At 52.0% G+C, this 19,320-nt stretch overlaps 1 protein-coding gene across 1 annotated transcript in view; it reads left to right on the forward strand.

The window, feature by feature from the left end:
• NCOR2 (nuclear receptor corepressor 2) overlaps positions 1 to 19,320 on the forward strand; it is a 258,054-nt gene that overhangs the window by 83,125 nt on the left and 155,609 nt on the right. Inside the window, exons 3-4 of the mRNA XM_082491424.1 lie at positions 7,200 to 7,327; positions 17,139 to 17,319. Coding sequence (XP_082347550.1) covers positions 7,200 to 7,327; positions 17,139 to 17,319 — 309 coding nt within the window. The remainder of the gene's footprint in view (positions 1 to 7,199; positions 7,328 to 17,138; positions 17,320 to 19,320) is intronic.

Consider the following 19,320-nt stretch of genomic DNA (forward strand, 5'->3'; position numbering starts at 1 on the left):
GTGCATTTCTCGGTCTGATGAGCAACTGCTGTGCTGCCGGTGCCAAGGGGTATCCAGGCACCAGAGAGCTTTTCCTTTTATTGCTAAAATAGGTCACGCTCGCTGCTGGCAGAAGGTTTGAATCCACTTCTTTTTTCAAAGGTCAGGGCGTGCAAAGCAGGGGTTGGCGGCATCCCCTGTCTCTGGCCATAGCGCTTTGGCCACCCCGCCTTGGACTGGAGAGCTGGTCCTGCTTGGCTCGCAGGTGGCACCGATTGCTAGCCCAGCCTCCTGCTGCCCCAGGGTGCATCAAAGGGGCTCAAGAAGCAGCTTGTTGCACAAATGAATTGCCGGATGGTCAGAGGCCCTGGCAGGTTTGAAGTTGGGATGTGCTGCTCCATGTTGGCTGTGTGTTCCCGGGGATGTGGGATGTGCGACCTGCTGTGTGCTTCTTGGGGGGACAGGGTGGCTCTGCCGTCCGAGGCTGCGTGCTCAAGTCTTGGCCACCGCGTTGGGCTGCTCTGACTTGTGTGTCCCCTCTGGCCATCCTTGGTGTAGAGGGAACAGCTCTGGGCATCAGAAGCACAGGGCATTCTCTGATTTGGGGAAACACCAGCAGAAACGCAGGAGGAGGAGAGGGATGGAGGACGTTGCTGGTGTGGGCGCTGCTCCGGGCACTGCTGTCTGCAGCCACTTTCACCTCTCCTCATGGGAAATACCAGTGGAAACCAGTACACCCAGGATGAAGGTGAGGTGTGGGGTGGAGTGAGGTTCCCAGATCCCCCAGAGCCAGCTGGATGATGCTGGGGGGACAAGAGGAACGTGGGACATGGCAGGGCAGCAGCTGTGAAGTGCCCAGCTCTGGCTCTGCCTGCCACTCGTGCCACGGTGTGCGGAGGACCAACCCCGCTGCCCTCACCCATCCCTTCCCCTGCGGTTAAAAGGAGTTCCCACAACAGCACGCGTGTTGCTCTCGAGCAGCAGGAACGGGCCAGGCATCCTCTTCTGAAATTAGGTAAGGGACAATTTATAAATAGTGAAATAAATAGGGATGATTTGGTGTTGTTTTCTTGCTCGCTATTTGGACCACGCCATTATTAATCCGCCTCGTTTAGGTGAAACACTTGGGGAGTGCCTCAGCAGAAATAGCGCGTCGTTAAGAAATAAAGATTATTGGCAATACGACGCTGGGCGAACTCGTAATGAACAGCCCACGACCTAATCCTTGGTGGAGGAGGCGCAGAGCTGGGATTTGCTCTGCGGTGAGCGCGCGTGCGGTGCCCTGGCCTGTTTGCCTGCCTGCCAGAGGTGACGAGGACAGTGTGGGACAGCGGCTGGGAGCTGGGCGAGGGCTCCCGTGGCCCGGGGAGCTCCGCAGGTGAGGCGCTGCCTGCGCCCGACGCCGTGATTAGCGGTGGCTTGGTGGCACAAGTGCCACCCGCTGCCGGGGAGCCGGCCCAGCTGGCGGATGTGGTGTCTGACCCCGGGACTGCTCCTCCTCGGCGTCACTGCAAAACAAGAGCCCGGTGGTTTTTAAGCGAAGCTGTCTTAGCGGCGAAACTCGGCGGGGTGAGTCGTGGGCTGAAGTCATGGTAAGCGGTGGGGGGGAACGGATCTAAACGCTTTGGGCTGTGCTGCAGGTGCTCGTCTGGCTGTGCTTGAGGTCTCCGGGGGTTTGCTCCGGAGCTGTTTTCCAAGGAAGCCAGAAGCACTGGGCGTTTGCCCTTGTTTTTCTGCTGGTGGGAGGAAGAGAGGAGGAGCGGTTCGCCTTTGGGTTGCAAGACCAGCTCCAGGCTTCCCTTCTGCAGGCCTCGTGTCTGCAGGGTCTTCTCCTCGGGGGCTAATTCTTCCAGCCGTGGGAATGCCATCTGGATGGAGCAGTCGGTAGATGCCTTGTCCGTATGGATGTGCTCTACGCTGGAGCTGGGAGAGAGGAGGGTCAGAGCTGCCCTTGGCTGTGGCATAGCATTGTCTGGCTCTGCGTGCTGCGGGTCAGCGCCGGGGGCTGCTTCCAGCATCGCCCTCAAACCTCCCTTTCTTCCTCTGCGTTGGGGTCGGGCAGCACGGACCCGGGCGGCTGTGAGCAGGGGAAGGAGAAACGAAGCACACCAGCCAGCGCACGCGTTCAAAACAGAAAGCGAGAGAGGCAGAAAGGCTGCGCGGCTGCGTGCAGTTATTAGTTTAGTGTGTGGGTTACCCTGAGGTCAGGGGGTGGCACAGAAGATTTCGCTGGAGACATTAGGGTAGGTAAGGCAGCAGGCTGAATGCTTTCAAAAAACGTTAAAAAAAAAAAGGGGGGGGGGAGGGGGAGAAAAAGGCTTTTGTTTTCTTCTGTGGGGCTGCTTGTGGTTTTGTGCTGCCAAGGGTTTTTTGATTAGTGTATCTAAACGAGCCTGATAGACTCAGGTTATTTAGGGTCAGAGGGTTTTCCAGAAAGGGGAAGGAGACGGCGCTCTCGGTGCTCCCAAATCAAGTCATAACACAAAAAGACCCTGAGACGGGGAGTGCTTTCAGCAGCTCCCCCTCCCAGCACCCCGGGCAGGGGCAGCGTGGATGTGTCTACCCTTCCTCGCTGGCAGCAGAGGACACTTTTGGCACCTCTGGCTGTGCCCAGGTACGTCTTCGATCTGGTCCATGAAGGACTGTGTTTTAATGAGGCTGCTTTTGGCTCTGTAGCATTTTATTTCTCTAAACATTGGCCTTGTGCTCTATGGCTCTGCCGGGGTGATTTATGGCACTGGAAGCACGCTCGGTGTCCATCTCCAGTGATGTGCTCAGGAGCTAGCGCAGGTGCATCAGTTGAAACTGAATAATGTAGATTTTCCTTGTCGTTTTTTTCTAATTTTAAGTTAGCTGGCTTCACCCTAGGCTTTGGAGATGTGGCTTGCTGGTTTTGAAGTGTCTGTCTGTTGCGTGCAAGGCTGATGGTCAGGGCTGGGGCAGCGATCCAGCATGGTGTAGTACCAGCTGACTTGTGAAGGACAAAGACAGCGATGGATTTCTGAGTCTGGAAGATAGAGACAACCCAATCTCTTCACTGCATGTGGACGTCAAGCTGCTCCCAGCGACAGGGACCCAACCTTCCTCTCCTGGCTGGGTGACTTCCACAGTTTTCCAAGTCTGCTCTTGGCCTGGGCCCACTGTTGTCCTTGGTTGAGCGCGGGTTGGCCGGGCGGGCATCGGTGGGTGGGTCGTGGCAGGAGCAGGAGGCACCAGAGCAAGGACGTGCGTAGAGGGGTTGTGTTGCGGAGCTGCCGGGGGACAAATGTCTGTGCTGGAGGGTGCGATTCTCCCATCAGTGCTCCACAGTAGGAGCTGTTTTGGGGGGACCTCTGTGCTGGCTGTGCCTGGCTCATATCTCCCCAGTTCAGATGAGCTTTCCAGCTGCTCTCGTGGCATTGTATGGAGTTCCTTCTGCCGGAGAGGATGGGTGCCCCAGGGACCGGCCGGAGTAAAGCTCTGCTGTGGTGGCCGGTAGAGAGCAGTTGCCGGAGGTGTGTGTGGGCTGGAAAGGTGTAACCCTGACCGTGGCAGCTCAGCCCCACATCGCTCGCCCACAGCCTCTCTCAAACCATCCACGGCTCTACATGGTGCAGTCATGGGAGAGAGGGAACTCGAGTCTGTTTGTTTATACTCTGCCTACATGGTTAGAGGGGACACAGTTCCTTTCACCCAGGGTTATATTTTGGGAAGTTGCTGTTTTATCAGGAGAATAATAAGGTCTTGACATTGAGACTTCCAAAGTGGTTTTGGTTGCTTTGCTTTGGTTTGTTTTGGAAACATTCCCCCTCCTTTGCCTGAGTAAAGAAGCTTAATTTCTATCAACAGAAACGGCAAAGGTGCTCGTCTTCTCTGTGTGTCTCTTCCTGCCCTCTGCAAACCCTTCTCCCAACCCCCAAATCTGTTGATGTGCCAGAGCCCCTGACCCATGGTCTTTCTGCTTCCTTCGTTTCTGTTGCATGACACTTACTGGATTTATGAAATTCTGCAAAACTTCCATAAAGTACATCTGTGTGGGAGCACCTGAACCATGAGGAACAACAGGAAGGTTGGGCTGAAGGGAACAAAGTCCTGACCAGAGGTGATGGGACAATTGAGGGCCCTGGAGAAGGGGCTCTGACATGTCAGCAGACTTGGGGGGGGGGGGGGGGGGGGGGGGGGGGAGGAGGGTTTGCAGAGGACAGGAGAGATGCAAAGTGAGAAGGAGGGAGAGGATGAGCAAAAAGTAGAATTGAGCATAAACCAACAAAGCAATGGAGAGGAAGAGGAGCAGTGCGTAGGTTGGGGCTGCCGAGTTTTGAGTGGCTTTATTTCAAGTGTCTTACAGCTGCCCTTGAGCAGGTGCCAAGGCTGCATTAGAAATTTTAGGTCGGGATGGGGACTAAATCACTCTTGTGCTGCGCGCTTCGGCGGTGGGGAATTCACATGGCGCCCACCGGACACCTCTCCCTCGTCTCTGCCCGCACCCGGACGGTGCGGCGGCGCTGGCAGCGAGGTGCCTCCCAGCATACGTCTTTAAAACACCGCTAAACACAACTGGAGCCTCTTCTGAAGGCAGCTCGTAAACCTTTCCAACATTTGCATTTTGAAAAACACAGTCATAGCTCACAGTGCAATTTACTACAGTGACATTCTGAGCAATTAAACCACCTACGTCCTGCCAGGTCTCCCGTGGTTCCTTTGACAGTTCATCGCAGGGCACAGAAATTTGTCAACTTTAATCCTCCTCGCTAATTTTTAGGTTACGTTTTCTTCTGGTAAAACCAAATGCTGATGTGAGCCCAGCGGAGCAGGGCAGAGTGAGCTGGGCGATGTCTGGAGAAGCAGGAGCTGGTGCTCGCCAGCCTTGCCCTCGGCGGGGAAGCTGGAGAGGCACGTCTGCCATCCCGGTCCTGAGCTAACGGCCCCGTGTAACGAGCTTCCCCGTCACTTCAGGCCACGCCAGCAAGCTCTGAGCTCCACCAGCACTTTTCTGATGGGGGATAGAGGAGGAAAAGGCAAAGCTCAGCTGAGTGTGGGCAGGGGGAAAGGAATAACAGATGGTTCTCGGGACACGCAAGAGCCTTTTTTCTTCTCAAGGGCACAGCCTTCGAGCCTCCCAGACGGGTAATTCTTGTTTATACGCCCACAGAAGGTGACGGTCCCAGTTGTGGGCCTATTGGTGTGTCTTCCCAGACATGGTGTGTTCGTTATGTAGGTGGATGTCAGGAGCTCCACCGCGCTTTTTTTTTTTTTTTTTTCAAGTTTAAAACCAGGATGAGCACAAACATGGGGAAGCTCATTGTAGGCAGCAATTCTGCTTTTGCTGGAGCTCTAGGAGCTGACAGGCTCCTCTGCTTCAGATTTCTGAGTTTGTCCCATCTGTGGTTGGACCTATGGCATATTCTGTCCTGAAGCCCCCCAGAGCCTCCTGTATGGATGAAGAAAAAGCAGCATCACAGGGTAGCATCCTCTCTTAACACCTGGATTTACAGCAGAAGGAGAACATCGCTATGAGGATGAGGAGATGCTGTTCCACTAATGCCCTCCTTACGTCGCAAGAACCTGTCTGAAGACACCCCTTGCCCCAGAGCCCGAGGTCTCAATTGGCCAGGCTGGAGGTAGAGACCAGGAGTGTGGGGCTGGCACAGGTCCCTGGTTCCTGGCGTTTCCCAAGATCAGTCAGAACAGAAAAGCAGCGGCACCCCACTATTGCCTGATGCTGGGGGGAAATGAACCTGGTTCCAAAAACTGGTGCACCTTCCTGAGCACAAGGAGCAGTGGTGGCCATCAGACACCACTGGTCCCTTTCCTCCTCCATCTGATATTTGGCCTTTTCCGCTTTTATGCGAGAGGGCCTGAACAGGGGGAAGGGGAGAAAGAGCTTTTCTTGCCCCCCCCCCCCGGACTGAGTGCTTATAATTTCATTTTTTCTTGCTGGCTTTCCAGAAAGCTGCTGTGCAAACATCTTGTTTTACCCTCTGGTGGCCAAAGATGTTGGGCTTTGATGTTCCCTTCTGCTCCGCAGCCGGCTGGAGGAGAGCATGGCATCCAGTGCCGGGCTGCCCCGTTCGCTTACGGTGTGGGAGAGGGGGTCTCTGGGCGCAGATTGGTGCTATTTAAGCTCTCAAATCCTTTCTGTGCCTGCCACGCACCTCGCTGGGGCACTTCTCCAGCTTCCCTCCTACTGGAGCATGTCAGTCTTCACTACAGTGGATCAAATAATTTCTGTTGCAGCTGTTAGAGCTGAGAGTCCCCTGCCCACACCCCCAGCTGAATGCACGGACGATTTTATTTATTGATTATTTTTTTTTTTTTATTATTTTTTCTTAGACTCTGAAATTTCTTTTTCCTTTTTGAGGGACTTGGAGCTCTTTTGTTCCAGTTCAGAACTGTTCGAAATAGACTCCCAGGTGGGATTGGTTCTCACATAAATGTGTGTCAGTGTTACCAGGGATATTCTGTGGCAGGGCTTTCTATGCCATAGCTGAAGGTCTTAGTTAATTAGATGATTAGTCTTCTGGTCAAGTATCTATCTCCAAATAAAAAATAGCAGTTGAGCGTAGCTGCTAAAATACTGTTGCTGGAATCAGTCTGTGGCACAGAGCAGGAGGGCTTCTTATTTAATTAAAATCAGGAACATACTGTACTGTACTCTCCAAGGGTCAAGGAACAAAAGGGACGTACACATAATAAGTAGCAAACTGTCCTTTCAAACCCCTTGAGCTCAACCCAGGGGAGCTGTGTTTAAAGGGACACTCTCAAGATCACATTTGTGATTTCTCTTCTTTTTTATTTTATTTTCTTTTTTCTTTCTTCATACCGCTGTGTGGATTATTGAAGCTGAAAGTATCCTGTGACTTTTCATTTTCTTCCTACCCGTTCTTCCTCTTGGATTTGAAGCTGGCATCAGGACTGCTTGGCTGCCAAAAATCCTGGTGTGCGTGCCCGGTGGCTGGGTCCAGCTTGCTGGGGTCCCATCCCAGCAGCCAGCCCGTGCGCGCCCCGCTGCAAGGCTGGAGGCAGTTTGGACCTGGGCCTGAGCTTCCATCCCAACACGTTGTGGGACTGGGGCTTAATGGGAACCCTTTTGGGGGGCAGAAAGCACTGAGCTGTGTGGTCCAGCACCCAAGTGCTTCAAAGGAGGAGTATCTATCTGCTTTGTTCTGAGTTGCCGGCGTTTGCTGCTTGCTTGAGAGTTGCCACCAGCCTAACGAGCTCTTCTCTGTTTGTTTCTGCAGGACGTCGCGCTGTTGGAGTACCAGCATCATTCCAGGGATTTCGCTTCCCACCTCCCGCCGGGGTCTATCATGCAGCCGCAGCGGCGGAGGCCGTCCCTGCTCTCCGAGTTCCAGCCCGGCAATGAGAGGTACCGCCTCCCCCCGGGCCACGGGCGTCCCGACTGCGGTAGCGAGTGTTTTGCGCAGCGCTGTGATGCGGAGGAGGGCTGTGCGAGACCTCGGGCAATGTGATGTTGTGTATCGGTACTGACTGTGCTCAGTCTCTGTGCCGGTCTTCGCTTCGTTGTGCTAATGCAAGTGGCACCTTTGCCTTCTGGTTTCTTCCCTTGGGCTGTCACGCATTTTAAAGACATCTTCAAAACACCAAAAGGAAAAAAAAATAAAAAACCCCAACCCCCTCACTTCTGTGAAGTTACACGTCGCTGTGACTGGTTGCATGGGCTTTCTTCAGTGTAGAAAATAAAGCTGTGTGGTCGGGTTTGGTCTGTGGCTGCCGAGGCTGAAGGGAGGAGTGAGAAGAGCTCATTTCCACCACGCGTCTCCGCTTCCTCTTCTGCTGCCCTTCCTCCCCGCGTTCATGGTTTCTGTTTCTTTTTCTGCATTCCCCTCGCAACTTTCTCTGAGCTGCTTTTTTCCTGTCTGCTCCCCCCGCGACTCTCCCCGTGTCCCCATTTTCTTTCGTCGCTTCCCGTGGGAGGCTGGCGGTGTTTTTGGGTGCTATGCAGGCAAGCGCTGTGTGGCTGGAAATGCCGTAGATGCTGTAACCACAGGAGCCGATCTGTTCTGAAGACCATCACTCTCGCTCTCTGTTTTGTCACAAAACGCTGCGCTCTCACAGTTTCTCTTCTGCATTTGATGCTTAGTGGTTTTGGAAAATACTGGCCTGGCAGTGAAATAAGAGCCTTGCCACAGTAGATTTATGCAAAGCTTTTTTTTTTTTTTTAATGCTTATTCCTTAGTCGGGCTGAGAATAAAACCTGTGCAGAGTCACAGAGATGAATCTTTCTCTCAAATCATAATTGTTAGGGGAGAGGAGAAAGACCTCCGGGTGCTGGATGCATAAGGGCATAGACGTAGACAGGATGGGTTGGGTTCAGCTTGGTTAGTTTTGCATCTGCCCTCCTGGATGTGCTCTTCTGGATTGTGCCTGGCGCACCTGCGCGTGCAGAGGGTAATGTCACTTCTGATGACGAGTAATTTATTGCAGCCTGTTCCATTGCCTGGGCTTGCTTTGATTTCTTAGCGCAGAGTAACACGGTGAAGTTGGAAGTGGGTCAGACTAAGCTAAATTTGGGGGAGATGGGTAAAGAGGACCCAGCAACATGCTCCTGCCTGTTTTTTATTTTAACGCTACTTGTGGTTCGCAAAATGGAGAAGAGAACCAGTTCTGCTCTCCAGTAAAATGAAGGTTTCAATGTCTGAATATGGTATTTTAAAAACATGTATCTTCGTTCTTCCATGTAACTTAAAAAAAACCCTGCAGGCCGTGGTGTCTGCTGTACCGCATGCCTAATCTGGTGTGGTTATCTGAGCATCTCGCTTTGGCTTACAAATGTTTCAAACTCTCCAAACTTATTTTTGTGTTGACAATCACATGAATGTGGGTAAATGTTAACCAAGGTTGTCACGTCCAGATACACATCCGAATGCTTATCACAGTTACTTCACTTTCGACACGAATGGTCAAGTTTTGGCATGCCATAAAAAGAAACTTTGTTTTGTAACAGACCCAACTTACATTTCATCCCTTTCCCCTGTAACATCTGAAAAACTGAACTTTTGCAAAAATTATACTGGGTAATAAAGCTAAAAATACTACTTAAGTTTAGTTCATTTTGGCGTTTGTGCCAGAATGCTGGGATATACACTCATTAAAAAAATATTTGGGGGCATCTGGGGATGCAGGGTGGGGGGCATTTTCAGAAATTTTCAGTCCAGTGTAATTACTTATTGAAGTCATTCAAACTGGGTGGCGTTGGGGTTGGGAAGGTGTTAGTCTGTTTTTGCAAAGCCAACTACTATTTCTCTGCATCTTTAGGCGCTACCCTGAAAAATCTCTCCTACGGGGGCTTTGCTTTTTCATCTTTGTGGTGTGAGGATCTGCTCTAATAGCGCCTGATGGGTACTTGGTTGCTCACTTGAGGGTTCCTCGGGTGCTCAAGGGCCAAAACCCTAGAGCTTCTGGAGCAGGTTGGGTTGGTCATTGATGCCCACCCCAAAAAATAGCTCTGTCTCTGCCTGGTGCAGAGCAAAGCCTGGACAAGGGAGGGTGGCAAAGCAGCCGGCTCTGCAGCTGAGTCCCCTTGGCAGGTTCGTGCCGGGCGCATCTGTAATCACTTTGGCACTGTTCCTGGGCTGGGATTGATGGGTTTGAGCAGAGGCAGCTGGCTCTCAGCGTGAGGGGCTGGGGGGAAGGAACGACCGAAGGCAAACAAGTGAAGCCCGCAACGTGGGCACAGGTCATAAATAGAGGACGGCACAGGGGTGTGCTGTGCCTGAAAGGAAGACCCTCACCTTGGTTCCCTGCCTGGTACCCCACCTGGCACGCAGTGGTGGTGGGTGCGAGACAGTCTTCCCCTTGTTGGTGGGGGGAACCCTTCCAATCTCGCATTGCTTTGGGTGTTCAGAGGAAGCCGGCTGTCCGCTGTTGGCTGCCGTGGCCGATGCTCTTCCAGTATCACTCCCCTCCTTAAAGAAGACAATGTGTGAGGCTGGTGCAAGCGGGATGTGGCAGACTGACAGCGCTGGAGATTGAGCCCTGTGCATGTTCCCAGATGGACATCCCTGCCCTGCCATCACCGTGCCTCGTGCTGACCGAGAGCGGTGCCTGCAGCCGGAGAACACGGTTCAGCCCTTGGGCCACTTAGTCCCGGTTCCTCTGAGCCCACCTGTCCGGTGGGTGGCTGCTGTTTGCCCTCCTCTTCTGGAAACCCAGGGATTCACTTTACTCTCTGTTGGTTTTGGGAGGTTGTCCCCCAGTTTGATTTTGCCTTCGCCTTGGGCAGATCTCTTACACCTCTGCAGGCTGTCTTTGCACATGGTATTTGAGGCTTGACCCCATGGACGCTTTAAATCCTGCCGAAATCATTTGGGCTTGCTTAGATGGTCTTCCTACAGCTTTGCAGCTTTTCTGTCTCTCCTGGCTGCAGTTTTGCTGTAGCCACCAGGGTGGTGGTTAGTTGTGGTCCAGTGAGAAGGGAACAAGCAGTGAAGCATTTCACCACGGGCACAGCGTTTTAAGTATGACTCAGGTGTTGGTGGCAAAAAGCTGGTGAGCGGGAACTTGCTGGAAGGAATGGGGTGCTGAGGCGGTCCCACATTTTGGGGCTCCCTGAGCAAGAAGCTCATTGAATGTCAGGCTCAAGCAGCCGGATGTCCCCACAGCTGGGCCTGGTGGGTCAGGCAGGATGGGGAGAACCAGCTTCTGAAGTGTCACGCCATCGGGGGCTCTCCTCCCTCGGGGCTGATGTGCCTCCTGCTTCTCCTGCATCCCACCCAGGGCAGCCCAGGTCTGCGGGAGATACTGGGGGGTTGCAGACTGCCCTTCTCCAAGTACATCGGCCTTGAGAGTCGTCATCACCCCTTGGTGGATGAGTAGAGACTTGAACTCCCTGTGCAGCAATTCTGGCTTGGAAGAAGGAAGGAAAACTTGAACCACTCTGAATCTGTTGCTATAGGGAAAGTTGGCTCTTTGCAGAGATGTGCTGCTTTCCTTGGTGTTTTTTTTGGTAGCAGGATTTTTCTTGGAAGGATCCATAGACTTCCCCTTAGCCTGTTCGGTTGGCTGTGCCAACTGGACTGCAGGAGCGAAGAGAAGTATTTCAGGATCTGCTGTTGGTACAAGTCGTACCGTGAATACTTGCAGAGGAATGTCCTGGCAAGGTGACAAGGATTAGGGTTTTTCCCCCCCCCCCTCTTCTATATATGTATCTTGGTCCACAAAAGAACTGAGAAAAGCTGGGTTGAGTGTTAAATGGCAGGTGCCAGTGGGGTGAGGGGTCTGAAAAATCAAGGAATTGGGTTTTTCTGACTTCTCATGTGTGTTAGGATTTTAGAGTGAGGTTCCATATTAACGTAGGAACGCTGGGGTGGATAATGGCTTCTCTGGCAGAAAATGTGGCTGTAAATAAGCCGTATGCACGTTAACACAGTATATTCCACCTTTATCCTGCGTAAGATGAGTCACTGTTTTCATAGGAGATTATTTCCCCAGTTCAGGAGACCACGCTCCTTTTTCAGAGTCTTTCTGCTTAGCAGTCACGAGGAGTTTGAAGAGTTTGCCCGGTGCTGATCTGGAGTATGACATTTAGGATACGTTAAGCAGCTGCTGTGTTTCTGCAGCCATCCGAGATAGCCATGTGCAATATAGCATGAGAGCAGGCCTAATTACTGTGCTTATTGAATGTGATTAATCCTGCTGGCTGAGGAGCCCGGGGAGCGGTGGGAAGCCGGGGCAGTGTGCGTGGCCGCTGGAAATCACGTGCAGCTCTCGGTCTTCATCTGTGCTGGGCCAAATGGCACCAACTGCTCCTGATTTAACAGCGTGACTGATCTGATTTTATTTATGGTCTTTAATTAAGTTTCCATATTTAAAGGTGACCCTTTTCTCGGGAGTGAGCGGAGGTGCCGCTGAAATCCCTGCAACCATACATCCTTGTGTCATATCACACCTGAAATGATGTTCTGAGAGCTGCATTTTTTTTCCTCCCAGTAAATGAATGTGGGAAAATAACTACTGGAAAGGGCAGATGCTGCTGAGTAGACACTTGGTGACAAGCCTTGTCTCACAGCTACCCTCTGCCCCGGTGTGAGCTGCGAGCACATCCACGGGTGGGCACAGAGGGTGACCGAGGCTCCACGGAGGAGGTGTGGAGACACAAGGCTTAGTGGAATGGGCCAATGTGTCCTGGCAGGGAGGTGTGAGGGGAAACCTGGGCTTTGCCTTGGCTGGGATGGAGGGGTAAAAGTTTGTGAACCGACTTTCCCGTGCTTAATCTTGAACCAGATTTATTTGGAGGGAGGAAAGGTGATCTTGCAACGTATGCAGCAGGCCTGGCGGAACGTGGGATGTCCCTGAAGCCATTAGTTCAGGGAGTGCTCCAGCCACCCAGGATGGCCAAGAGGACTTTCCTGTGGTGCTCCAGGTTTTGGATGCCTGGAGAAAGCATGTGGGAGAGCTTGTGGAGGGACACAAATATTCCTTCTCCTCCTTGAGTGAGGCAGTGCCATTGTGTGGCACAGTGTTAAAGCTTCTGCTGGTCCTGTCCATGAATAATTCAGCCTCCGTGTGTGAAGATCTTCAATATGCAAGTTTTAAATAAAGCATCTGCTCTCATCTAAATTGCAGTTGGCTTGGAAGAAGTTGGCTGAGGGGGTTGCGCAGGGCGGCTGAGGCACAGCTACCTGCCCTTGTGTGGGAACGCACAGCCGGAGCATCACGAGGATGCTCGTGGGACCATCTGGTCACAGGTGCTCAGTCAGACCTTGTGAGGACCTGGGAGTCTCCTTAAGCTGGACCACATGGTGAGCCAAGCACCCTGCTCCGGGCTGTCCCACACCTTTTGGCTTGTGAAGACTCAGTCCCGGTGCTGGCAGACGTTGCTGAGGGCATGGGAGCTCCGCCTTCCTCACCCAGACAGGCTGCTCTTCCTGTGGCCTCTGTTGTGGAGTCGTGATGGTTTTTCTCCCTCTCCACCTGTATGACAGAGGGAATGTATCAGCTGGCCCTGTACATGGTTTTCTAGCTGCCTGGTGGCAGGTTTGCCCCTACAAACCCTCCAGTTTCTCTCTCTAACAAGTCTCAATTTGCCTGGTCTCCCACTCTGGCTACCATTAGCCGTAAAGTGGTTGTTGAAACCTCCGACAAATCTTAGCTTTGGCTATAAATAATTCACTTCAACACTAATGGTTTTCTATATTACTCGCTCGCAAAAGCATTTTATTGTCTGTCTGTACCTGTGGGGGCTGGAGACCTTTTTTAAAGCTTATTTTTGGAGACAGTTTCCTACCAAACCGTGTCAGCCAGAGGAGATAAACAGCTGCAGCAAGGCGATCGTTTGTCTTGGTTCCGGTTCCAAGCAATGGCGAGAGACAGTTTTCCAGCCTGGTTATGTTGTTTGGCCCCATGATGTAGGGAACGATATTTGCGGATGGGAGCAAAACTTAAAATGTGCCCTTGCTGGGAAGTGGGTGGGAGCCAGCTCAGAGTTGCTGCTGGTGTTTTGAGCCCTTGGTGCAGGAGGCACGTCTCCGTGAAGTCAAGCTGGGTTCGCTGGATGTCGCAGAATAGCAGTTGTTCCTCCTCCTGCCGCCTTCTGCTGCTCAGCTGATGGAGAACCGGGAAGGTTGGAAGAGCAGGGGAGAGTTGTGCTGCTCCAAAGAGCCAGGCAGTGTGCTCCTGAGGTGGGCTAGTGGGGTGGGAGAGTCTTCTTTGACCTCCTGAAAAGTTCGTATTTGCTCATTTCCCTGTGATTTGGCTTCAGCAAAGTAATGAAGATAAAGGTAAGATCCATTTAGATCTCATCGGGGCTGCTTTTACGAGCTCCAAGGGCAGCTCAGGATGTCTCATTTGATCCTCTCTCCCAGGAGAGAGATGCTCTCAGCTTCCTCTATACCCAGCTAGCAGTCAACCCCATTCAGCCCATCTTTTGCTCAGCTGGTTCTTGTGTAGGTACAGCACAGCCGAAGATGTTTTTCCAGGTCCCGATGACCCGCGTGCACTGGATCGAGTCGCAGATGCCCCGCGCTTGCTGTAGGATTTTATCCGCTCACGCCTTCGTACTGCCCTGTGCGACTCTGCTGAGGAAACGGCCCCGGGTGAATGAGTAACGCGGCTCTGCAGCTGGTAGGGTGCGATTAGTTTGTCAGATTAGTAATAAACCAAAGGTCTAATCTTGGGTTATCTTGGTCTTCTGGACTGGGACCTGCCCAAAGCGGGGCTGTGCGCGGATGGCTGGACGTCGGGGCGAGCCCTGGGCTCCCAGCCCGGCTGCGTCAGCAGATCTCACGCCGCTCCGCGGCTTTTAAGTAGTTCAGTGTTTGTGGCGAAGAGCTCCGGGTGAGGACTAACCCGCCCCACTTCATAATTACCGCTGGCATTTGGTTTCTTTCGTTTAATCATGCATAGCTCACATGCAATTAAAAACACTCTTTCCCTTCAGCAAAGTAGGAATCTCTGGAATAAAGCAGCCAGGTGGGAACTGTTTGGAAAATGCAGCAAAACCCCAAACTCGGTGTCAAGGGAGGGTTTTTTGGGCAGGGCCGTTTTTAGGCTGACAGCAACGTCATCGCTGTATTAAAGTCTGTTGTAAAGAGCCGGCTGCAGGTGTGGATGTAAAGAGTGAAAGGTGCGAAGGTTTCAAGCAGGAGCATTTGGATTTGCAGCCAGGACAGGCTGAGCGGGTTGTGTTGGGCAAAGCGATCTCGGGAGCGGCTGGAAATTCCAGTGGATAAAGTTTAACAGCAGTTCCAATGGATGTGGAAATGGAAATAAAATAGCACCCTATAACATTGCAGCTGCTTTCCCCGGCGTGGCCCCTGCCTCGCTGTAAGTAACCGCCTTTGTACAGCTGAGTGTTGCTCTTATCGTAAAAATACATGTTTTTTTCTGAGCGTAGCAGTCATGTCAGGTTGTGTTGGGTTCCTGACAACTGCAGAGGTCTCGGAGCTGTCCTGTGTCAATTAGAAGCTTCGTGGTAATACGGCCTTAAAAAAAAAAAAAAAAAAAAGGGAAGAAGTGAAAATAAATACATCTGATTTTTAATTGCCTCGGTACAGCAGAGCCTTGGGTGTCGGAATATTTTAACACCTGCCCGGCTCAACAGTTGCTTATTGTTAGTGGGTTTTACAGCAGAGCCCGCGGTGTCGGCGTGCAGCTGCGGGCAGGGTTGGCAGCGCGGCGTTGGGACGAGCCAGCGGGAAACTTGAGCGGTGCCAGGAGATATTCCAGGGCTCGCTGAGCAAAGTCGAGCGTGGATCAGTGTGAAAGTGCTTGCAGGTGAAGCGAGCCGCCCTCCACCGCCGAGTTGGAGAGCTGTTCCGCTGTGAAAAGTTTGCCGCGTGAGCTGCGCGTTCGCTTTCTCGTCGGTTGGAGAGCGGCGTGGCGAAGGCAGTGCCCGTGTCCGTCCCCCCCCCCCCCCCCCATCCCCTTTTTGCTGGGGAGGAGGAAGAGGATGAGCCAGATTCGGTTTCCGTGTGTCAGCAGCGAAGCTGCTGCCCGAATCCCAGCGCCGGCCACCTGTGCCAAACCCACAGCAGCAGAGTTTGGCCTGAATATGCTTTGTGCCTGCTGTTCGTGTTGAAATTAAAAAAAAAAAAAAGTAAATATAAAAATAGAGAAAAAGCCCTATGTTGCTCCCTGGAGTGGGGTGAAGTTAGGTGTGCTGCTGGAGGGGAGGGCAGAGGGCTTTGCTCGAGGTGGTGCCCCTGAGAAGGTGGTTTTCACCGGGGTTCCTCCTCTCTCTGGATGTGGTCCAGAGCCGTTACAGCCGCTGGAGAGATTCCCGCTGGCTTCAGAGGGCTCTGGATCCTTCCCTTTTTGTCATCCTCTCCGAGATATTTAATTAAGCTAGGTAAAAATAAACGTCAGCAGTTGCAGTTTGTGGGTGGGGGACAAACGATGCCCAAGTTCCCCTGTCTGTTATGCTTGCTCTTGACAAAACGCATCCCCTCCCTTCCTCCCCTTCGAGTAGCTTCAAAGGCTGTTTAGTTTGCCGTTGTTTGGTAACTGGGGAGGATACTTCACCACACAGCTCGGGAGAACTTGAACAATCTTGTTTAAGGAAGAAAGTGGGGGGGGGGGAAGCTGTTGTTTTGTTTTTTTTTTTCCCAAGCTTTGAATCTCCCATGCTTCGTTTTATTTTCATTTTTTTAAGAGACACTTCTGCCTGAAGTGTTAAAAACACACCCTTGGAGCTGCTGCAGCAAAGCTGATCCTTGGGCATAGTAAAAGGTATAATGTATTTTTGTAGGATCCCTTTACAATTCCCACAAGAGAACCCTGCTAGGAAAAACAGAGCTACAAAAAAATATTTTACATGTGTTGTGGCTTTTTTTTTTTTTTTTTTTTTTTTTTTAAAGGCAAAACCAACCTCCATTTCCAGGTATTACGAACTGCATCATATTTAACATGTGAAAGAGATTTGAGCCTGACGTGACTTGTTGGTGCAGTTGCTATCACCTGATAATGTGCCTTTACAGCGTGCCAGGTCTGTGTCAGAGACGTGCAACTACGTGTGGCCGCTTTCTTTCCTCCCCATCCTGGAAAAATAAATCCCTCCTGGCTGGCCACGGAGGAGTATGCATTTTTTCCCCGGCATATAATCTTTGGTATTGCTATAGAAGATGCTAAATATAGGCAGCGGTGCAGGTACCTTTGACTAAATAAGCCCAACGTGGCAGAAGGGAGCTCCGCCTGGTCTTAGGGGCCACCAGGGGATTTATGGGCCAGATTTGAGGATTTTCTGAGCTTTGGCTCGTTCTGACCCACGTGGCATGACAGGGAAGGCTCAAACCTGCAGCCTCGTTCGCTTTGCCCTGATGTAGCGACAGCCACCCACCACGTGTGGTGGGGCAGGAGATGGCAGCGGGGCTTTCCAGGTGACACGGCGGCGGTGCTGAGGAGGGGGACAGTGGGGTGGCCTGTTGGGCTTGGAGGATGGCGGTGACGCTGCACCTCACGTCCTGCTCCCCCGGGTGATGCCTGGTTCTGCCTGCGTGCAGAGGTGCACCGTGCCCAGCGACCAAGCTGTGGAACTGTGCATCCTGGGTCTGCAAAGACCGGAGATGTTCGTGTCCGGGGCCACCCGGCCTCCCTTTATGCACCCTTCTGGGAAACGGGCAGAAGTTGAGCCCTGTCTTCCTTGAGTGGTTTGCGGTCGGAGAGCAGGGGAAGAGCAGAGGCGGTTTGTTTTCTAAAGGCTCCTTTCTCTCTGTCCCCAGATCTCAGGAGTTGCACCTGAGAACGGAGGCGCATTCCTATCTCTCTGACCTGACCAAGCCGTCGGACTTGGAGTTCATTGAAACCAAGAGACCGCGCCTGGATCTGCTGCAGGACCCGCTGATGCGGCACTCGCCTCTCCTGAACCAGAGCCAGCAGGGAGGGACAGAGGATCTCTCAAAGGTAAGGGGACAGCGACCGGGGCTGGGGGCTGGGCGTGGGGTCTCTGTGTTGGGTTCCCCTTGGCCGGTGTAGAGCTACCTTTGAGGCTCTGAGCCCCTACATGAAGTCAGTGTAGATGGTGGTTCCTGATGCATCGGTGGTGTTGATGATAGTCACTGAGATGGGGCCACCGCTTTGGGGGAACAGAAGCATATCAGCTTTCCCCGTAACTGTTGCAGTCATGGGCTTGCGTTTACTGGGCTATTAGATACACCAGAACAATTTAGAAGCTCCTGTAGGGTGAATTGGGGATGGTCATGTCTGGCTTTTCTGGATGCTGTGCCCTGATTTGATTTTTTACTTGACCTTTCTTATTTGTAACCTCTCTTTATTTAATATCGGTGTTTGAAGGGTTTGAATCGGTTGCTGGTGATTCTTTAATATAATCTTCCCCAGCAAAGCCTCCCTTGTCTTAGTCTCATTTAACAAAGCAAATTGTTTACTTGCGATTGTCCCCTCTGCACATGTAATAAATGCTGCAAAGAGAAATCCCTTGCTCGGGTGCCTATTTGGATTTACTTTCATGTTCTGCTGGAGTAAATTGTATTTGATTTTTTTTTTTTTTTACCTCGAGCTTGGACATATTCCGGGTTGGCAGGAAAGTCTTGCTGGGGGCAGCTGGCTTGTGCTGCCGGCGTGAGCTCCGGCGCTGTGAGCGCCCAGGGTTAACGCCGCTGCAGGCTGGGCTTCCGCGGTCCCGTGAAATGAAAAAAGAAGTCCCATCCTTACCCAGAGTGACGGGGATGGTTTGCTGTATCGCTGGGGGAGCTGACTAAAATAACACACAGGCAAGAAAGCTCTCGGTTGGGAATGCCGGGATATTCAGATGTCTCTTATCCGTACAGTCCTGGTGGGCCTTACATGAGATCCCTCTGACCTGTCTCGAGTGAGAAGGACATTTAACTTTGAGGTAGCTCAGATGCTGAGGGAGGCCTGGCAGGATCTCCTGGAGGAGAGGGCTGCAGGGACTGCCGATTAGTAATGGTGAGCTGATACTGGAAGGGATGGAGCAGCTCTTTAAGAGCTGTGTTTGAACTCCGGGACCATGAGAAATGCGCCAGACCCATCGGCTTGCTCTCCTTTAGCTTTTGATAGTGAGTTGCCTTGGAAAAGGTGCCTCTGAGGTGCTGTGGCCCTTCTGCGTCCCGTCTTTGCTGCTCGTCTTAATGAGGTGATGCTGTGACCATCCAGGAGTCTGCTCTCTCTGCCACCGGGACGTGTTGTGATGGCTCTGAACTGTAGAGTATACTTGGGGGATGTTGAGTTGGGTGGCTGATGGGGAAAATAAACTGTTGGCCACGAAACAAAAAATATCCCTCTCCAAAGACGTGAGGAAACCAGGACGGCTTTTCTGTCTGCACATTATTTCCATCAGCAGTTCTGTTCTGCTTCTCACCGGAAAGCCACGTATTGTCTCAGCTATTTGTTTCTAATAGGCAAAGCCGCTCTTGAGGCATTAGTTGGTGAGTTCGGGGGCTGCATTTGCTTCTTGGTCTGTGACACGTTTCCAAGAATTACATGCATTTTATGAGGCTTAAAACATTTGTTAATGAAAGAGAGAGAGACAGAAAGCCGTAAGATACAATTCATCAAGACAAGATTACGCTTTTAGTGGAGCCATTTGTAATTCCAGAGTCTGGAAGGAAGGAAGAAAAAAAAAAATGATGTCCCTGACTGGTGAGAGCATAAGTGGAGCCTGACTGGTGAGAGCATAAGTGGAGCTGGGATTAGTTGCTCAAAACTAGTGGGGGCCATTTCCAGAACGGGTTTGATGGAGCTCACTGCAAGACTGGGAGGATCTCAGTGCTGTTCAGATGGTTGGGAGCAGAAGGCAAGTCTGGGCTGTAGGACCACCGTGCTGAAGGTATATCTGCCTTTGCAGCTTGGGAAGTGGGATTAATAGCAGTCTTTTGGCTTTATTCTCAGACTAGTCTATAAACTGCTTTTGGACACCTTAAGGTC

This window comes from Vanellus vanellus (assembly GCF_965231255.1).
Source record: "Vanellus vanellus genome assembly, chromosome: 16".
NCBI lineage: Eukaryota > Metazoa > Chordata > Aves > Charadriiformes > Charadriidae > Vanellus > Vanellus vanellus.